At 30.2% G+C, this 19,653-nt stretch overlaps 1 protein-coding gene across 1 annotated transcript; it reads right to left on the reverse strand.

The window, feature by feature from the left end:
- Positions 1 to 3,207: 3,207 nt before the first annotated feature.
- Positions 3,208 to 4,612, reverse strand: LOC140184109 (uncharacterized). The gene is made up of 5 exons (XM_072234395.1): positions 4,464 to 4,612; positions 4,065 to 4,277; positions 3,896 to 3,988; positions 3,715 to 3,816; positions 3,208 to 3,609 (listed from the first exon to the last, which is right to left on the reverse strand). Exons 2-5 carry the CDS (start codon positions 4,065 to 4,067, stop codon positions 3,208 to 3,210), a joined length of 600 nt encoding a protein of 199 aa, XP_072090496.1. The 5' UTR covers positions 4,068 to 4,277; positions 4,464 to 4,612.
- Positions 4,613 to 19,653: the final 15,041 nt, after the last annotated feature.

Consider the following 19,653-nt stretch of genomic DNA (forward strand, 5'->3'; position numbering starts at 1 on the left):
CCAGATTAGATTTTTTATTGGAGATACAGATCTCAAGAAATCAAAACTGAAAGCTCATAGGTTCTACGGTTTTTCTCACCCACACTCTCGGACTCTCTTTGTTTCTTTTCCAAGTGAAGTTCGGTGATGAAGGAATGAAAATAAAGATGAGTAAAAGGTAATGGTGAAACTTGAAGATTTGTGGCATTAAGGTGTTATTAGGTGTCAAAAGAATAATAAAGTAATCAAAGCATGTGTCATTATTATTATTATATATGTATGCATGCATTACATGTATTATTTCAACCTCTTTTACTTTATTCCCTTAATGGTTTCGTTTGTTGCATAGAACCAAGTAGTAGTGATGATGATGATGATGATGATGATGATGATGATGATGATGATGATGATGATGATGATGATGATGATGATGATGATGATGATGATGATGATGATGATGATGATGATGATGATGATAATTTTTATCTTATCATATTTTTTTTAATAATTCAAATTTAATAGAATAAGTAATAATTGAATTAAATTTTAATATTATGAAATTTTATTTAATTAGTTTTTTAAAAAATAATTTTCTCAAAAATGACATCTTAATATAATATTTCAGTTCATAAATAGATATTTAATTTTCAAAAATTTGGGATGTTATATATATATACATATATATATAGTCACTAAATGATAATGATAATGATAATGATAATAATAATAATAATAATAATAATAATAATAATAATAATAATAATAATAATAATAATAATATTAATACACTCTTTTTCGTTAGAAACAAGTAAGGTGAATAATGATGCTTTAAAATTTAAATTAAAATATTTTTTAATACAAATATAATTTTTAAAATAAGACATCTTTTGATTATATTAAATACAAAAATATCAAATGGTTTTAATTTTAAATTTTTTGTAGAATAAACTCTAAATTTTATTATTATTATTATTATTATTATTATTATTATTATTATTATTATTATTATTATTATTATTATTAGTGAATATATATATATATATATATATATATATATATATATATATATATATATTACAAAAACATACATAAAAATCTAATAAATAAATTTATTATTATTTTTATCCAAAAAATACAAAAAAATTATGGTACAATATTATTATGCAATTAATAATAATAATAATAATAATTATTATTATTATTATTATTATTATTATTATTATTATTTTATTTTATATTTTTTGGACGAAGGACTGTTATGTCTAATGGAATAAACATTGGGGATTGATCTGTGTATTAATTTTCTTCGGGCACTATAATGTCTATTTTTAAAATTCTTGGGGACTGATCTAGGTAATTACTCTACCGAAAAATAAAATGGGGACTAATTTGTCTGCCGGAGTAAAACCTTGGGGATTGATTTGGGTATTAATTTTTCTTGGGAGCTATAATGTCCGTTTTTAAAATCCATGGGGACTGATTTGTGTAATTACTCAAATTTAAACCTATCTTCTAATTTTCTAAACCTCTTTAAACCCTAGTTAGGGTTTTGTTAGCGAGTTTCTAAACCTTAGAACGAGGGTGAATATGTTGAATAAATTAAACGAATATTGGGGGATATGCGAAGAGATAACTGAATTAATGAAGTGTTGGTGATGTTGAATAAAAAGTGATTGACAAATATGATGATGATAATGATGAATTGCAAATTGAATGAGAGATGGATTGATGATTGAATTTGAATGAAGGATGATGAAGATTGATATTAAAGTATGATATTTGAATGAATTGAATGATATTGAGGTATATGTGATCGGGTAAGATGTAGGGATGTTATCCACCTACTCCAAGTATGAGTTGAGACTTCAGGTAAGATGTAGTGGCGTTGTCCACTTACTCCAGAAATGAGTTAAGACTTCGGGTAAGATGCAGTGTGTTATCCACTTGCTCCGGGTAATAGTTAAAAAGCCAGGTAAGAGGCAGTGGTGTTATCCACTTGCTCCGGGTAAGAGTTGAGAAGATGGATAAGATGCAGTGACGTTGTCTACTTGCTTTAGGTAAGAGTTCAAGACTCCAGGTAAGAGGCAAGGGTTGATTTCTGTCGCCACTTGCTCCAAGTTGAGAATTGTAACACCGCCTGGGTAAGAGTTAAGTGTGAGATTGTCCCCTTGCTCGAGTACATGAGTAAGATGCAAGAATTGCAGTTTGGTCCCACTTGCTCCGTGTTCAGTCACTACAAAAAATACGCTAATTTGCGGGGGTTTTTTTCCTAATTTGCGGCAGTTTTTAACTCCCGCAAATTGCGTTACAGCGGTTTAATAAACTCCCGCAGTTAGGTGTGCTGCAATATTTTACGGGAGTTTTATCAGAACCGACGCAATTTTGAAGTCCAAATTGCGGCGGTTTTTGCCCCCCGCTATTTACGGGGGTTTCAAATGAATCGCGTCGGTTTCCGAAGACTTCCAACAGTTTTGTGTTGTAGCATTTTTTATTCATGTTGTGGGGGTTTTAAACCCCCGCAAATATGGTAAACTTAAAACAATTTTTTTTTTGTTGGAGTTGTAAACTCCCACAATTTGAAATGTAATGCCAAAATATTTTCACTATGATATATATAGTTTTTTCTTATTTTATATAATATTTATTATAATGCAAAATTTAATAAGAATAAAATTCTTTGAAGTATAAATCTAAAATATAACCCATTAAAATAAATAATAACTTTTTAATATTATAATAAAATGCATAATATCTGAATCATCACTGTCTTTATATATATAATCCTAAAAATTAAATAAGCTAAAATAATATAAACTCACAACTACCACTAATGAGTTCTCTACTTGAATAAGTTTGTTTAATAAAAAAATGCAAAATAATACCCTAACAAAGGTGCAACAATAAACAACTAATCAATCTTTAAAGCAATACTAAACAATGTCTTCACGATTTTCATTGCTTCCTCCTGATGATGTTCTTCCTGTTGTCGGTGTAATAGTTTCGTTCTCAACATCATTGGCCTAAAATAAATTAAAAATAGAAATGTCAACATAAAAATTGCCACATCTATGACACTATAACGACAATTCAAAGACAAAAAATGTTAAAAAGGCATTAACCTTTTCTTGTGTGAAAAACTTGAACAACAAATTAGTAAGAGTAGGCATGTAAAAGTTAGAATATACGAGACTAGTACCATGCTAGAACATTAGCATAATATAACTGTTATCATTTATCATAATTTTTAAAAATATTAGTCCAACATAGATTTGACAAGAGATGGCAATTTACTTGAGTTCTATGGTCAAATATACTAGTAAGTTCAACAGGAATTCTTCCTTCTTTAGCAAGAAAATAAGCCTTGAATGCAGCTAATGTCCCATCAAATTTAGACTCCAAACGCTTAAAATCAGCTTGGGAGTAATTGGTAGTAGATGGCATTGAAGTTGAAGAATTAGCTAACTGGCTAAGATGATTGCCATTTCTGAAAGTATTAGTAGGTGTTGCTCCCATTCCCATGCATCGCACCCTACCAGAATGCTCCTCCCCAAACACTTTGCCAATAGCATCATTTGTAGATGGTCCAGATTCATCTTTCTCATTTTGAGTCATAAGTACTTCAATTTGTTCCTGCATTTGAGATTTAAGCAACAAAAATATAACAAAATAACATTAAGGTTTGGCAGATTTTGAAGTAACACTTTGTACTAAAATAGACCAAAAAGTACAACTTACTGCTATATCCCTTGCTTCATCAGTCACAAACGACCCATCTCTCTTCTTATGAGTTTCTATGTACATTTCTCCACGGCTAATTTTTCGACCAGTTTCTAAAAACTATACAAAAGAAAATAAAAAAAAGGTTAAAGAGCATATCATAATTTAGTAAAAACAAAAAATGATTGATGGTTCATACTATTTCATGTCTTTTCCTTGAGATGGGTTTCGAGCCACCAGTATGGGGAATTGTTTGCTTCTTGCGAGCTTCCTTATTTCTCCTACACATCTCCTATAAAAAAAGAAAAATGAAGATTAGAAAAGTGATTACGTATTAATATTATATTTTAAAAATTTTAGCATATTACCATTGTAGAAGGTAGAAACTAATACTGAACAAAGGATGCCCATTGATCTCTGTCGATGCCGACTGGGACATTATCAATGAGTGCTTGTCTACTCATGCATGGATCATAGAACTCTTTCCATAACTTAATTCTATGTTGTGACCATTTTTTTGCAAGGCTCAATTTGCAATATCGCTTTGCAATGCCCTCAGAAATTTTGAAATGAAATTTTGGCTATAAAAAAGAATCATACATAAATAACAAGCTATCATTAACAATAGAAAATTTAAATAGGAATTTAGTAAAACTAAATATTTCAAATATATACCTTCAGCAAGTTACTAAAACACTCTTCAAATCTAGATCGAGGTATGCCTAAAGGTCCTAACCACTTTGAGAAATTGATTGGAAATAACTTACAATCAACTGCCAATGTTCCTAGATATCCAGCAAGCAAACCTTGGGCTTCTCCAATAGCTTGTTGATCTTCAAAGTTGACAACAACTTGGTCATCTCTAGATAAGTTATCCATTTCTTTAACTTTTAGCCTTCTAGTCTTAATAGTTCCATCTGTGCCTTTATTTCCAAAGTTTTAAACTAAATTAAAAATTTAAACACAAAGTATTTGCATATAAAATTAATTATATGTAAGTACATAGTTACTTTTAAAATAGAATTTTTAAACATTTTACAATTAAAAACTTTTAAATTTTAAATAATTATGAAGAATTCACATGTAACACAAAGGACAACACAAATCCCAGAATAAAATTTCACTCCTAGACACTAGGATCAAGCAAGAAACAGATCACTTGAGTAAAATAAGACTAAGTTTGCAACAGAACATTTGTTAGGTACCCCTAAAAAAATTAAAAATGAACTATCCAAGAATCAAGATTATTTCGCAGTTCATATGAGTACACCTTAAGAAAAAATGAAATTTTTCAAATTTATCAACAACTCGTGTAAATCATATGGGCACCACTGTTCAGCTGTGGATTAGATCCTAAAAATAAACAAACTGAAAACTATATATCATTGAACAAAAATACATAAATAAATTATTTAAAAAAAATCATCTTTACATCAAGGAAAAAATGGAACCATGGACAACGACAAATGCAACTCTTCAGAATCTAGGAAACTCTCAATCAAAATCTCAATTAATAAAGAATAAAGGCAAAACTTGATAAATAAGAAAACAAGGAATTTGATCTATGTACACCACCAGTTTTAAAAGAGACAAGAATGTTAGAAAGCACGGTGCATCTAGATATAATCACAGAAAGAAGAATACCATGAAAAGAAGAGAAACAAACATTCAGAATCCAAATTCAAAATTGCAGATCAATGAAACAAATTGAGCCACTGCCGATTGATCCCACTAGGTAGTAGAGCAACACTACATTCGCATTCCACAAAAGGAAACAAAACGACTCTGTGGGTGGCAGCGATGATAAGCTATATTATAGAGGGAATAGGAGCAAAATGGGAATAACTTCCTGATATCGAAATGGCGCTCCTCCTTCGGTGTATCGAAATGGTAAGTACATATATATATATATATATATATATATATATATATAGTGTGGACCGAAAAACATAAAAGATTTAGCAGTGGAATACAATCTTGTATTAAGTTAGTCTTCCTTACGAATGGCCAAATTGGATTGAGATATCACTTAATTAAGAATGCAACTTAGCCACCTTAATTATTGGATATGATCATTATATCATTTAAATTATAAAGTAACTAATGAAAAAGTTAATTAAATGGACATCTAATTGAGAGAGAGAACAAGTTAATGAAATGGACATCTAATTGAGAAAGAGAGAGAAAGAGACAGAGAGCAATTTGCAATATTGACCAGACAAACACTCATTATTTTTCTACTGAGTTTTCATTATTACTACAAGGAGAAGATAAATAAATAACAATTTGGACAAAAAGAAAAGAAATTTGAAAGGGAAAAGATCATGATGACTTGATGATAAATAATGTGATTTCACAAAAGCCAGAACTATGCATATGCATATCACTTTGTCATCTAGTAATATTATAGGAGTAGTACTATTTCGTATTTTCATTTTATGCCTCGCGAGTTGGGTGAAAATTTTAAGATTTTTATTAAAAATATTTTGGGCAACATTTCTTTACAATTGAAGTCTTTGTCATATGCCTCAACATAAGTAAACTTTAATATTATTCAACCATAGCCACATAGAAATCTAAATAATCAGCATTAGACCTGTAAAAATTGGCATAGTGCATGTTCAGCTATCAATGCATCACTTTTCTACTTTCATACAAGAGATTGCACAAAAAAATATATTATATATAAAGATTAAAATATAAAAATTTGCATTTATATAGAAAGCACTTATTTAGCAACTCAGCTTGATAAATTAAGTTTATTATGCACCATACCTACTGTCTCCACGGTCCAATATTCAGAAGATTGACGTCCACCAAAGGGCCTAGTATGTTCTTGGGATCCTTGGTTAGGCAGTGAATGATCCATATTACTATCCGGATTGCTTTGTATTGCTGAATCATGATTAGGTGGTGAATCATGATTAGGTGGTGAGTTATCCGTAGGTGAATTGTGAAATACCTCGTCGTTAGACTGATCAAAACCATTTTCAGGTAGAGGAGCTGATCTCAGGGGATTAGTAAACCGTTTACACTTCGGCATTGCTGTAAATGAATTTAACAACAAATAGTTAGAGAAAATAACTCAAAAAGCATGTTATATTTCACACAAAATTAGGCCAGAGATAAAATTTATGAACAAGCCAACGGATTAACCATAACCTTAAAATTAACAAATATATAAATAAGCTTTAACCTTAGATTTCTCATTATGAGTCAACTACGTCATCGATCAAGTGATTTGTTGCCAATTGAATGTATTCATCACTGTTACCAAAATAGTGATCAAGAGCTTGCTCTTGATGTGGCTCGTCCTCATCTGCAGCCTCTTCAATTTCATCACCCATTTCATACAAATCTCTTGGTTTTAAATGAACAACAATACTCCATCCTTTGTTAACGACATCATCTACGTAGTATACCATTGATGCTTGTGACGCTAGAATATAAGGCTCATCTTCTTCATGTTCACCGGTATGAATTGGTCTTTCAAAGTTAACACAATGAAAATGCCATTGATCTCTTCTATATCCTCTATGTCGAGTGGAATCAGCCCATTTACATTTGAAGAGAACAACAGTAAATCGCCTATAATAGCTAACCTCAATTATATCCTCCAACTTGCCATAATAGGGTACATCACCTTGTCTTAAATTTTTGTCAACTCGACTTGCAACACATGGTGTGCTAGAGGTTAAATATACTCCACTATTCTGTGTCCTCAAACCTTCTTCACGAGCAACAGTTCGAAATGTGCAACCATTTATTTTATAAGCACTATATCTCATTGCATTTGATAAGGGGCCTCGTGCTAAAAATTTTATGTCAGTAGACAACTGTTCTATGGTATCCGGGTTCATTATCTGAAATTGGGATAAGTTATGAGGGTTAAAACATTTATATCTTAACACCTTTTCCATTTCATAAACTCTAATAATTAAGTAACTTACTCGTTTTTCAAACCAAGAAACAAATTCCTTAAATACTCTCTTCTCTATGTCTGTGGGGTTCGGTCTCCTTCCCTTTGAGCTTCTTCTTATGTATTCTCTAAATTCACTGCATTATGAATTAATTTGGATTCAGAGTACGTCACTCACGAATATAGATTTTGAATATATTACTAGGGGTGCACATGGGCCGGGTGAAGCCGGGTTTGATGGGACCCAGACCCGACCCGAAATATATACCGGGTCTATTTATTAGACCCGAACCCGACCCTAGACCCGATGAAACCAATACACTTTCGGGCCACAATTATACCGGGTGAAAACCGGGCCATTAACATTACATTACGTTGATACCTTTTTGTAAGCTAGCATGTAAAAATATCCAAATTTCCAAGACTCCAACCATTATTTAACATGGTAAAATTTACTTAGAAAAATATAACAAGAATCAATCATTCTTTAAAATTAAAGCATAACCACAATCAATACTAAAGTAAAACCACAATCAATACTAATATTGTCTAATAATATCAAATATTTAAATCAATACAAATAACACAATATTATGCATTAGTCTAAAGTCTTATGCATTCTAAACATAAAACATTAACTTATAGTCTTATAATGACTAATAACACAAAATATTAAGGTTTACAATACTTAAATTCCACATAAAAATAGTCATGATCCATCACTAATAACACAAAATATTAATTATGTATGATGGCCGGGCCGACTTCGGGTGACCCGAGCTATGGCCCGGACCCGACCCGAAATAATGACCGGGTCTATTTTTGAGACCCTAACCCGGCCCTAAACCCGATGAAATCACACCAAATTAGTCCCTAAAGTGTTCGGGTCCGGGCCGGACCTTCGGGCCGGGCCGGGTCTGTGCACCCCTATATATTACTGCAAATAACCTCTATCTTTACTTACTTCACATAATCCTTGACGGCTTGACAATTTAGTAACACATATCTATGGGCTTGTAGCTTTTGCTTTTCATTCAACGTAAAAATTGTACCAGAACTCCCTGCTTTACCCACCGGCGGAAAGAGACAAGATTCTGAGCATCCCTTGTCAAGCGGGTCATCACATACACGTCTAGCTCTATTGAACCTTGTCTCTATATCTTCAAAATAGCGAGAACAAAAAGTGAGACATTCCTCAGCTAAATATCCTTCGGCTATAGATGCTTCTGCTTGTGCTCTATTCCGCACATGGGATTTTAGATGGCCTAACTCCCTAAAATAATATAAAAAAATCAAGTAAAAATGACATGACTAGATATGCAATTCTAACGATCTTTAGTTCAGCATACAAAATATTTTACCTCTCAATTGGATACATGTATCGATAATGCACTGGACCTCCGAGCTTTGCTTCATCTACTAGATGGACTGTCAAGTGAACCATGACGGTAAAGAATGATGGAGGGAATAACATTTCCAACTGGCAAAGGACGACCACTATGCGTTGTTGGAGCTTGTCAAGTTCAGAGTTACTTAATGGTGAAGCTGAGGGACACAATCTGAAGCAAGGAGTTGATGGAAGAAAATCCATATCTCTAAAAGAATTTTGGTAGTTTAGCATCATATTCATATAAATAGATTATGCTATTTGTGACTGAAACTATTTTCTTTTTCTCTTGAATGATGTTCAAGGCTTTTTCAATGTCATTGTGTCTTAATTAAGTGATAGCAACAAGTTAATATAAGTATTAACTAAAATTGAAATGCTAGCAATTATGGTTCTCCTCATTTAGTTAATTAATTAATCAAAATGAGAAAAGAGCAAAGTTGTATTTTGGTGATGGTAGTGTGAGAAGTGAGAAGACAAGTGAGTTGGGTAGGAAAAGTAGTGAATATATTTTATGTTTTCTATGGTAAGGAATAACCAACTCTGGAATTTATTGTTCAGTCACAATAATTGATTCAGCAAGAACTGGCAACAGCTATGGCAAGATAACCAAACTAAGTTACTAAAATAGTTTATGCTTTTAATTAATTAATGTCCCTGCTTGTATTCAGAAAGAGATTGAAAATTGCAAAAGTTACTATATCAAAACTAATGAAATTAAAAATAAATTTGGTAACAAAAAATCATAGTATTGTGATACAAAACAACTAGACCAGAACATAGGATACAAACCAAACACAATTATCTTGAAACAGGACACCAAGTCATGCATGAAACTAAACAATGCTTCTATATACAGTGCTTTCAAATACTTTGATTTCAAATAGATTGAATTAACTAAATTATCAAGATCCTTCAACCACTCTTGTCAACTTCAATTAGCTAAATACCAGTAAAGTGGATGCAAAAAAATAAGAACATAAAAGCCATATGTATTTGATTATATTCTACTAAGTTTTTTTTTAAAGCTATGCCCAATTATTACAGTACCAATTTTCATTACTAATCACATTATAAGAATTCCAATTATATATATATATATATATATATATATATATATATATATATATTAATTTTACCCTGTTCTAGTATTATGAATAGTTATAGTATCAATCAAGTTACGTCCTTATATGCAGGGACGGATTTACATTGGTTAGTGTGGGGGCAAGTGCCCCCACTGAGTTTTAAAAATTTTATATGTAGTATATAGTAAAAATAATTTTTTGCCCCCATAAAGTAAATAAATTTGACCCCATCCATATTTATTTCCTTGGCTCACAACATCTATACAAATAAAAAGAAGAAAGATTAAATGATTTTATTATATTATAAAATATTATATCAATTATTTAATAAAAATAATTAAATAAATATAATAAAAGAACTAATAATAATAACCTAATCAATTTGAATCATTTCAATTTTTCAAAGTGTTGTTTAAAAATTATTCAAATAATTTAGATATCTAATGTTTTCATTTATTTCTTCTTTTGAACATTATTTTACTCCATTAAATGTGTGATTGTTGTCTCTATTTCTAAAAATAATATCTTCCGTTTAAATATATTAAGATGAAAATTCAGGTGCAATTAATTTTATGTAAAGTTGATAATTGAGAGTCGCTAAATAAAAATTTAGTCAAATTAATTAAATTATTTAACTGTTTTCAACTATTAATTTTACTACCAATTCTAATTCATCTTTCTATATGATTTTATTTAAGATCTTCTTAATGAAGTGAGAATTAGTTCATATATGTGAAAAAAATTAAACCCATGCATGCCTTATTACATGTTTCTGTTTTTTCTTATTCATGTGATTAATTTTATTACAAAATCAAAGAAAATGTATAGCCAAAGCAGCAGTAGCGTGTTGTGTATATATGATTGCACTGTTACTTTTACGAGCGGTATTTTATTTTGTTTCATGAATTGATTTTAAAATTATATTTGATTAGTGAATTTAATTTTAATTTTAATTTTATGATGTTGAATTATTAACAGATTATTGTTTAAATGATTATTTTATTGTTTTAATTTATTTATGAGATAATTTAAAAATTAATTATATTTTTTAATAATAAATATAATTATAAAAATAATTATCATATTATGTATATTTTGCCCCCACTCATAAAATTTTCTGGATCCGTCACTGCTTATATGTTAATAAAGTTGCAAAGAAAAACTAGTTACGTCCTTATTAATGGTTATAGTATCATTAATAGTTATTGGCTCAGGCAGCTGGTTCTCCTTAGTAAACTCCCTCTAATTTGGATTATATATATATTATGAAAGTGATGCAGAAGAAGCACCTTTTGAAAAAGTATACATTACCAGCAATATATTCTATAGCTGTTTTTCAAAATTTGAAACTAGCTAGTAATTAATTAGCTATTCAAAGTGCACAGGTTTTATTTCTTCCGATCATTATTGTTGTACACAAATAATCTTAAAAAACAAATCAACCATATAGGTAGAGCTTACTTTTTCTTGTCCAATGTAGGAATGTCTGCCTTTGTATATTTGTCAATGATGACCTGCAACATATAATACATCAAAATTCAGAAAAAAAAAGAAATAGGAATAAACTATAAGAAAAACCAGTAGTCATTACTAAGAAAAAATCCAAAATTCATAAAACGGTAACCATAAGAAACAATTTTCAACCAATAGTGGTAACTGATTTTGTGTTAGTATCAATAATATGAAAATAAAAGCCAAATGAAAAAATGTGAAATGGCAAAATTTGAAGAAATCTCGTTAAGGAGCTCGATCTGGAAAATTGATTAAGATGCTTGTAGATTTCTTTTTTCGTTCCTTTTCAACAATCAAAAGCCGAAAAAGAAATCAGCAATGCACTATGATAATAATAATAATAATAATGTGCCCATTACATAGAAGACAAAAAAATTGGAATATCAATTACCCACTGAAATGAAATTAAAGATTATAGAAACACAATTAAACTTAAATTTAGAGCCGTAAATTCATGATATTGTCATACAAAGCACTAATCAGAAAGGGGATAAATAGTTTATAAACCCTAATTAGTTCATATACATACCTTTTTTTATGGAAGAACAGCTGCAACTAAGAATGTGAACATCAGCAGCAGTGAAAAACGAACATCAGTAGCAACACAACGCAAACACGAATAGTAGCAGGAACCGGAACGCCAACAACAGCAGCAATCGGAACGCTAATTGCAGCAGGATTACGAACGGGAGTTGCAAATGGCACAATCGCGAATAGCAGCAGCAATCAATGAAAGAAATGTGAACAATGGAGAATGAAGTAGTTACTATATCAGGAGAGTGGGAGCAGAAAAAGGTGTTAGCGAGGTGGGAAAATGGATTTCGCGGGAAGAAAGAGCTTTTTGCATTGCCAAATTGTTTGGGGAATTGATTTAGTTTTGGGGGAGTTTCAAAAATCCTAGTATTCAAAATAAAAACTGCTGTTAATAAAATTCTTAACAAAATAAAAGATAATTTTTTGTTTTAAAAATTAAATTTGTAGGATTTTTTTAAAACTTCCGTTAACAAACTCTTACAATATAGCCTTTTTTTTGTAGTGAGTGTTCTGTCTAGGGTTCACTATCGAACATGTCAGATTTCGCTATATAATCGACAGATGAGATTCATCAACCATAGGACAGACATGCATCATATGCATTTGTATGCATTGTTTGAATATGCTTTGTTTTGGCTTGCCTAATTGTTTAACTGTAATTAACTGCTACTTATCCTATCTGCTGTATTTGCTATCCATAATTGTGTTTTCTTTGATTGTATTGTATGTGTTTGCAAATGAGAGATCCCTCATTTTGGCGCAGGTGACGCTGAGGGTTGTTCCACCGGTAATTCGGAGGGTTGGAGAGACAGAAAATGAAATGTTAGGTTAAAGTTATATTAGAACTTGATACCTTAGATAGTTTTACCCAATTTCTGGTTTAGTTGGCTCTTAAGTTTAAATCCAGAGTGTCGAAGTTCTAGGAATGCCTCTGCCTTTTCCGAGACCTTTTATATTAACTATACGGGCACCTATACCATGCTGAGAACTCCCAGTTCTCATTCCATACATATTCTGTTATTTTCAGATGCAGGTCGAGAGGCATCTCATTGAGCATTCTGGAGACTCTTGGAAGTGAAAAACTATCTTAGAACTTAGGGTTTGTATTTTGTGTATGTGCATATATGTAAATAGATTCTCCACCTTGTATATTTTATGTTTTATTCCTCTTAGAGGCTGACTTGGAAAAACATGTGTTTATTTTGGAGTTTGAGACAGATGTTTGGGTTAGGGTTTATGTATATATATATTTATTCTTTTTGTTCAATCTAATCTATTTTTCTGCGTTGATCTGTGCGAGTGTGATGTGACTTCTGTTACGTTTTTGTTTAGTTTCGTTTTCAAGACTCCTAGTTACAATTTTCCCAACTATATTATATAAGTATTTTTATTTTTAGAGGTCATAGCGCCTTGCCACCTCTGATTTACATCATTGGCGTAAAACTCGGTATAGTAGGGTGTTACCATGAAAGAATTGGGAAGAATAACAATGGAGTGCTGCATTATTTGGATAAAAAAGTGCATAAATTTTTTTCAATGGACATAAACTTAGTGAATTTTTTTTATCCAGAAGAATTACTAAAGAGTTCAGGATATGTTGATTATACTGCAATATACTGGTTAGAACCTACAACTGCTAATTTAGAATTTAACCTTTATATGATCAAAGAAGATTGTGAGATAAACGAGTTGAGAAATACTCTACTAACAAATGACTATGTGGATTTTAATTTGTACTTTTGATTGCCTAGTTGGGTTGCTTTGTTATGCTCAAGAGAATATAAGTCATGCCAAGGTTAAAATTAGTGATTCTTCTTCCTCATCCTCATCTAATGATGGTTACAAAAGTGTTGAGGATGAAGCATACCAATCTCCTCGAAATAGGTACGATGAGATCAGTGATACTGATAGTGATAAAGATAGAGTCAAGGTGAGAAAATTTACTAAAAGAAATAAGGTTGAGAATTTAGCAAAGAAAAAAGATGATTATGAACTACAAGCAGATTGTGGTAATGAAACTAGTATGAACATTGACAAGAAAAATGTCGTGTCAAGAAAGTATACTGACAAAAAGAAGAAACATGCTAGCCCAACTTTATTCTAAGTGGTCGAGGGTGATGTTAGAACTAGTTTAGAGTCCAATAAAAATAGACAATGTAGTAGGCTTGGTGGTAGTTTTCCAACCTGATTCTAGACAAATAGAAATGAGCCAACCCGTACTAAAATTGTTGAGCTCTTTATAGAAGAGGATGATTGTGAGTTAGTTGTCTCATTAAAAAATTAATAGAATCCTATTTGATTTTACCAAAATTATTTAGAAACTTAATTGTCTCATTAAATTTATCATAAGGGGTTGATAGTAATGTGTTTTAACTATGTCTCAAACATTAATAACTATAAGTAACAACACAAACCAATAAACATATCTACTAAAATTAGAAGAACAAATGGTGATCCTATAGTAAGATAAATTGTAACATTGTTTGTTGTAAAAAGTTTTGCATTAAGTAGTGTGTGATATGAGTGATTATGTCATTGTATGCAATTTTGTGACTATTTGAATAATATAAAATTTGTCAATTATTGGTTAAGTAACTGCATTCATTATTATATGTTATATTTGAATTGTTATTTTTAGACAAAGGTAAAAAAGAATAAGAAGATAACAAACGTGACAACCTTAGCTAGTTTAGAGCATCTTGAAGAGATTAATTTATCTCAATCTGCATTACAAAATAATGGATTAATCTATTTATCTAGTTTTATTATTTAAAAATTAATACCAACTCTTTGAGCATTAAATCTAAGCTATATTTCTTTTTCTAATGATGCCACATTATCAATTTTGATTACTTGATAAAACTTTAGAAATTAACCAATCAATTTTTAGTAAAATATTAACAAAATTAAAACCATATCTCCAATATATAATTAATTAATTAATTACATGTTATTATTTAATAAAAATATAAAATATTAATTAAATATAATAAATATTTACATTAAAAGGTATCATAATAATAATATTATCATAATAAATTTGAAGTTACAAAATATTTTAATTTTATCCTATTTGACCTACTTATATATCATACATAAGTCTTTTATCACTATTATTTCATTTTACAATTTTTGATTCACCTATAAAAAATATTTACACCAATAAATGAAGAGAAACTTGTCTACTTAGAAATGATTCTATTAGATGATTTGGTACAAAATAAAAATATTTATTATATTTTTAAAACAAATTTACGAAAAAATACTCTTATTATTTTTATTATTTTTAATTTTTTTAAGTTTTTGTAATACCTTACATTTAATTATATTTTTAGATTTTTATAATTATACTTATTTTAATATACTTTTTAAATTAAAGAATAAATTTTGATCATTTTTTACTACTATTTTGAATTTATATCATTCCAGACATTGTCTAACAAAATAGGCTAAATAAAATATTAACAGATATTTTTACTTTATGATATTAAATTATTTTAATTAAAAATAACTTATATATATATATATATATCATAAATATTCTAAAAAATTTTATTCTTACTATTATAGATGTCATTGAGAAGTATATGCACTAGGAAAAGAAAAATAAGTAGATGTAAACAAAATCTAAAAAAATAAAGTTTTCGTGTTACAACATAAAAAATTATTACATATTCATATTTAAAAAATTCTATCAAATTATACTTATCATAAAACATTCCATCAAATTATAAATTACTAACTCAATAATTATTACATATTCAAAACTAAATTAAAGGTTACAAATTAAAGTGCTATAATATCTTTTGTACTATTTGATAAAAAATTTATTTGGCACAATTGCCTTAAATCTAATTATACTCTAAGTTAGCAATGACACTAAAACACCATTTTAATTGAAAAATTTATACAATCTTACACTTATATTAAAATTCAAAGTAAATGATTTTAACTTTTAAAAAAGGCTCTCAACAATATATTGTTATTAAGGTATTTGTTCTAACAAAAAATACTGAAATTTAACCCCTATTACAACAAATAAAACAGATAATTTTACAAAAAAATTATTTATTCAAAACATCATTTATATTATTCATTGATTATAGGAACTAATTTTACCAATACTAATATTATCACATCTAGATGATAAATCAATAAAGAGATTAAGAAAAAAGAAAAAAAAACAAATTTAAGATACATATGAAGAATATATATATAAAGATGGAATAAAAAAGATAATAAAAAATGTATACAAGTTAACAGTTCAAAAACATGTCTTCACAAGAACATATGAAGAAAGAAACAAATCTAATGACAACCGAAAAAAAAAAAGAGAACAAACATCATATAAAAATACTAAGTCCTTCAATTAAAACAAATGCAAAAATAAAAACAACAAATAAAGATATACCTTTATACAACTTCAATATAAAAAATTTTGTATTATAAAAGATTTTAAATAAAAAATACAACAAATTTAATTATTAATTTATATATATTTTAATTAATTTTTAAACAGTATAATACTTATTAAAGTATATTTTATAATATCATTAATTTACAATCTCACACATTGCACGGATCTCACTAAGTATAGAATAGAAGACTTGTGATAATAAATTTGTTATTTTTTTGTCTCATTAGGCTGAAATTGTTATTTATCTTATACATGCTGCTCAACCAACACCAATACCTTCTACTGATCGAGTACCACCACTTCTTACTGGGCTCAAATGAAATGTGAAGCCTCCAGTACCACCAATTAAAAATAATTTAGAGATATTTGGAACAGCTAATTTAGGGACATCTATAAGCATGTTTATCTTCATGCCTACACTACACTACATCCGGCAGATAGCAGCGGTTATGTGTAGGATTTGCAGCGGTTTTTAACTGCTGCAAAACGGATAGCAGCGGTTGATAAAACCGCTAAAAGATAGTGTGCGGCTAAACCTTTAGCAGCGGTTATTAGAAACCGCTGGTACAACCGCTGCTAGATGGTAGTTTGCAGCGGAATTATTTTGCCGCGGTTTCATCCGCAACTAAATCGTGAAAATATTATTTAAGGAAGATTGCAGCGGTGGTCAACCGCTGCAAAATGCCATACGTTTACTAACCCTATTATGAATATAGCAGCGGTTTTAAAACCGCTGCAAAATGTCGAGTAAAACAAAAAAAGAAAACAGAATTTATAATAAAATATAACACCTCTTTTATTCTTTATATGTTCATCCACTCAATTGCGTTAATTTATTAAAATAAGAAACAGCCAATCCAAAAACAACACACGAAACAAAACATAATTAATTTTGCAAAGGTGAATCATTATAATAATAATTTGCATCCAGTGCATCCATTACTGTAAACTACAAATAAAGTCAACAAAATAAAAAACTACAAATAAATATCTCAAAAGTCATTATGAAAGTAAATAATAAAAGGGTATTCCGCTTCCTACACTGATAACTTAAATCATTAGTGCCCACACATCATCTTGAATGGGATGAGGTTGGTGCACCTCTCAAAAAATCCAAATCCGCAGCTATTTCAGGTGGCAAATTACCTCCTTGCTGCTGGATTACGTATGTCAACAAATTTCCCATTGTCTGTATTTTTGCCTTCCCTTCAGCTGCCTCTGTCTCCATTGTCTGTATTTTTGCCTTCCCTTCAGCTGCCTCTGTCTCCATTCTCTGTCTCTTTGCCTTTTCCTCTGCTGCTGCTGCCTTGAGTTCTGCTGCCTCCGCCTTGAGTTCTGCTGCCTCCGCCTTGAGTTTCACAATTTCCATCTGATACTCCTCAATTTGCACACCGTAGTCCGACTGCTCTGGAATGTTACGAAAACACCGACTCGGACATGTACCAATACCGAGTCCACGAACTCTTCCTGGGTGCTCCTTGCCAAGCACTTGTGCAAGGGAATCATTATGTGAAAATTTCTTGCTAGAGGGGTCTTGGCTCTCAATAAGTTCAATTGCTTCCTGCAAACATGTGAGGTCCAAATTTACACTAATCTAAATTCAGTGATAGTAATTTCAAAGGGAAATTTGAAAAAGTAATGAACATAATTTACCCCAACCAAACGCGCTTCTTCATTCATATAATTTCCATTCTTTTTTTTATGACTCATAGTCCATCCCTCTCCTCTCCCAATAGGTCTTCCCTGTCGTTGCTCCTATAACCATCATCAACACACATTTTTATTAAAGACAACATTGTATTACCAGACACACGTCAATATTCTTAAACTGAAGTTAAATTATTTACTTCTTCGTGTCTCTTTCTTGCCATCATTTTAGAACCTCCGGTGTGTGTGTATTGTTGCTTTGAACGATTAACGGCATTTATTCTACACTTCTCCTACACACAAAACGAAGAAAAAGAAATGTTATCGGGATAAATTAAGACTCTGTTAATGATTTGCCAAATCAGCTTTGAGGGTACAACTTCAGGAAACAAAAAAAATGATAAGATGATGAACTTTTGGGTAGTAGTTTTTTCACTATCACAATAAATTCAGCATAGTTAGGAGTAATTCATTACAATTTAAAATCGCATACAATGACAATTCAAATACATATTTGTTACCTTCGTGTCATCGTCCAACCGATATTTAAGAAACTTTTTCCAGTGATTTGCCTCTATTCCTGCTGGCTTACGCCTGATGTTTTCCTCAAAAGTTAGTTCTTCGTCATAAACCTTATGGAACAAATGATTTCTTGAATTCCTCCAGCAGCTTCCTATTCTTTGTACAATTCCCCGCTTTATCCACCCTCTTTTATCGTCCTCATAGTGGAAGACTCGCTACAAGAAGTTCAGATCAAAAGACAACATATAATAATTAACCACCTCAAACAGACTTATATATTATCAGCAGACATACTTTATGATATCAACAAATCTCGACAACAAAATTCACAGTAGTCAACTACAAGAAACCCAACATGCACTATCCTTCTTTAATTTACCAGACTAAAACAAATAAAATAGAACACCAAAGAAATCCACCTACTAAAGGAGAGTTGCATCACCAAAAAAAACAGCATCCCCATAGAAAGGAAATAATGAAATAATCTCTCAAGACAAAATTAAAACCACATAAACATTAAAAATATCAAACTTTGGACGGTAACATAAGCAACTTGTGCAAATGTGGTCCAAATTTATTTTCCTCAGACATTTTCATCTAACCGAAAATCATAAATAATAGCTATTCACTCTCTAATTAATAGCAATACGAGCAGCTGTAACATTATCATGAGGTTTATAAGTTTTATCATTATTATTGTTAGTATTATTAGTACAGCTATTAGTTACATTGCTATAAACTAAGGATAAGTTTAATTGGGGATTAAGCTGTATAATTTAAATAATGCAACTTAAACTATACCAAAAATTCCTTAGATATTTATCGAATATACTATAAAAATCTGTATGGTCGATATCATGTGTGTGCGTCTTAATCTTTCCTTCTATGGTTCATTTAATATGTAAAAAACAGCAATTTACACCGAACATTGGTA

Source organism: Arachis hypogaea, chromosome 4 (genome assembly GCF_003086295.3).
Source record: "Arachis hypogaea cultivar Tifrunner chromosome 4, arahy.Tifrunner.gnm2.J5K5, whole genome shotgun sequence".
In the NCBI taxonomy this organism is placed as follows: domain Eukaryota; kingdom Viridiplantae; phylum Streptophyta; class Magnoliopsida; order Fabales; family Fabaceae; genus Arachis; species Arachis hypogaea.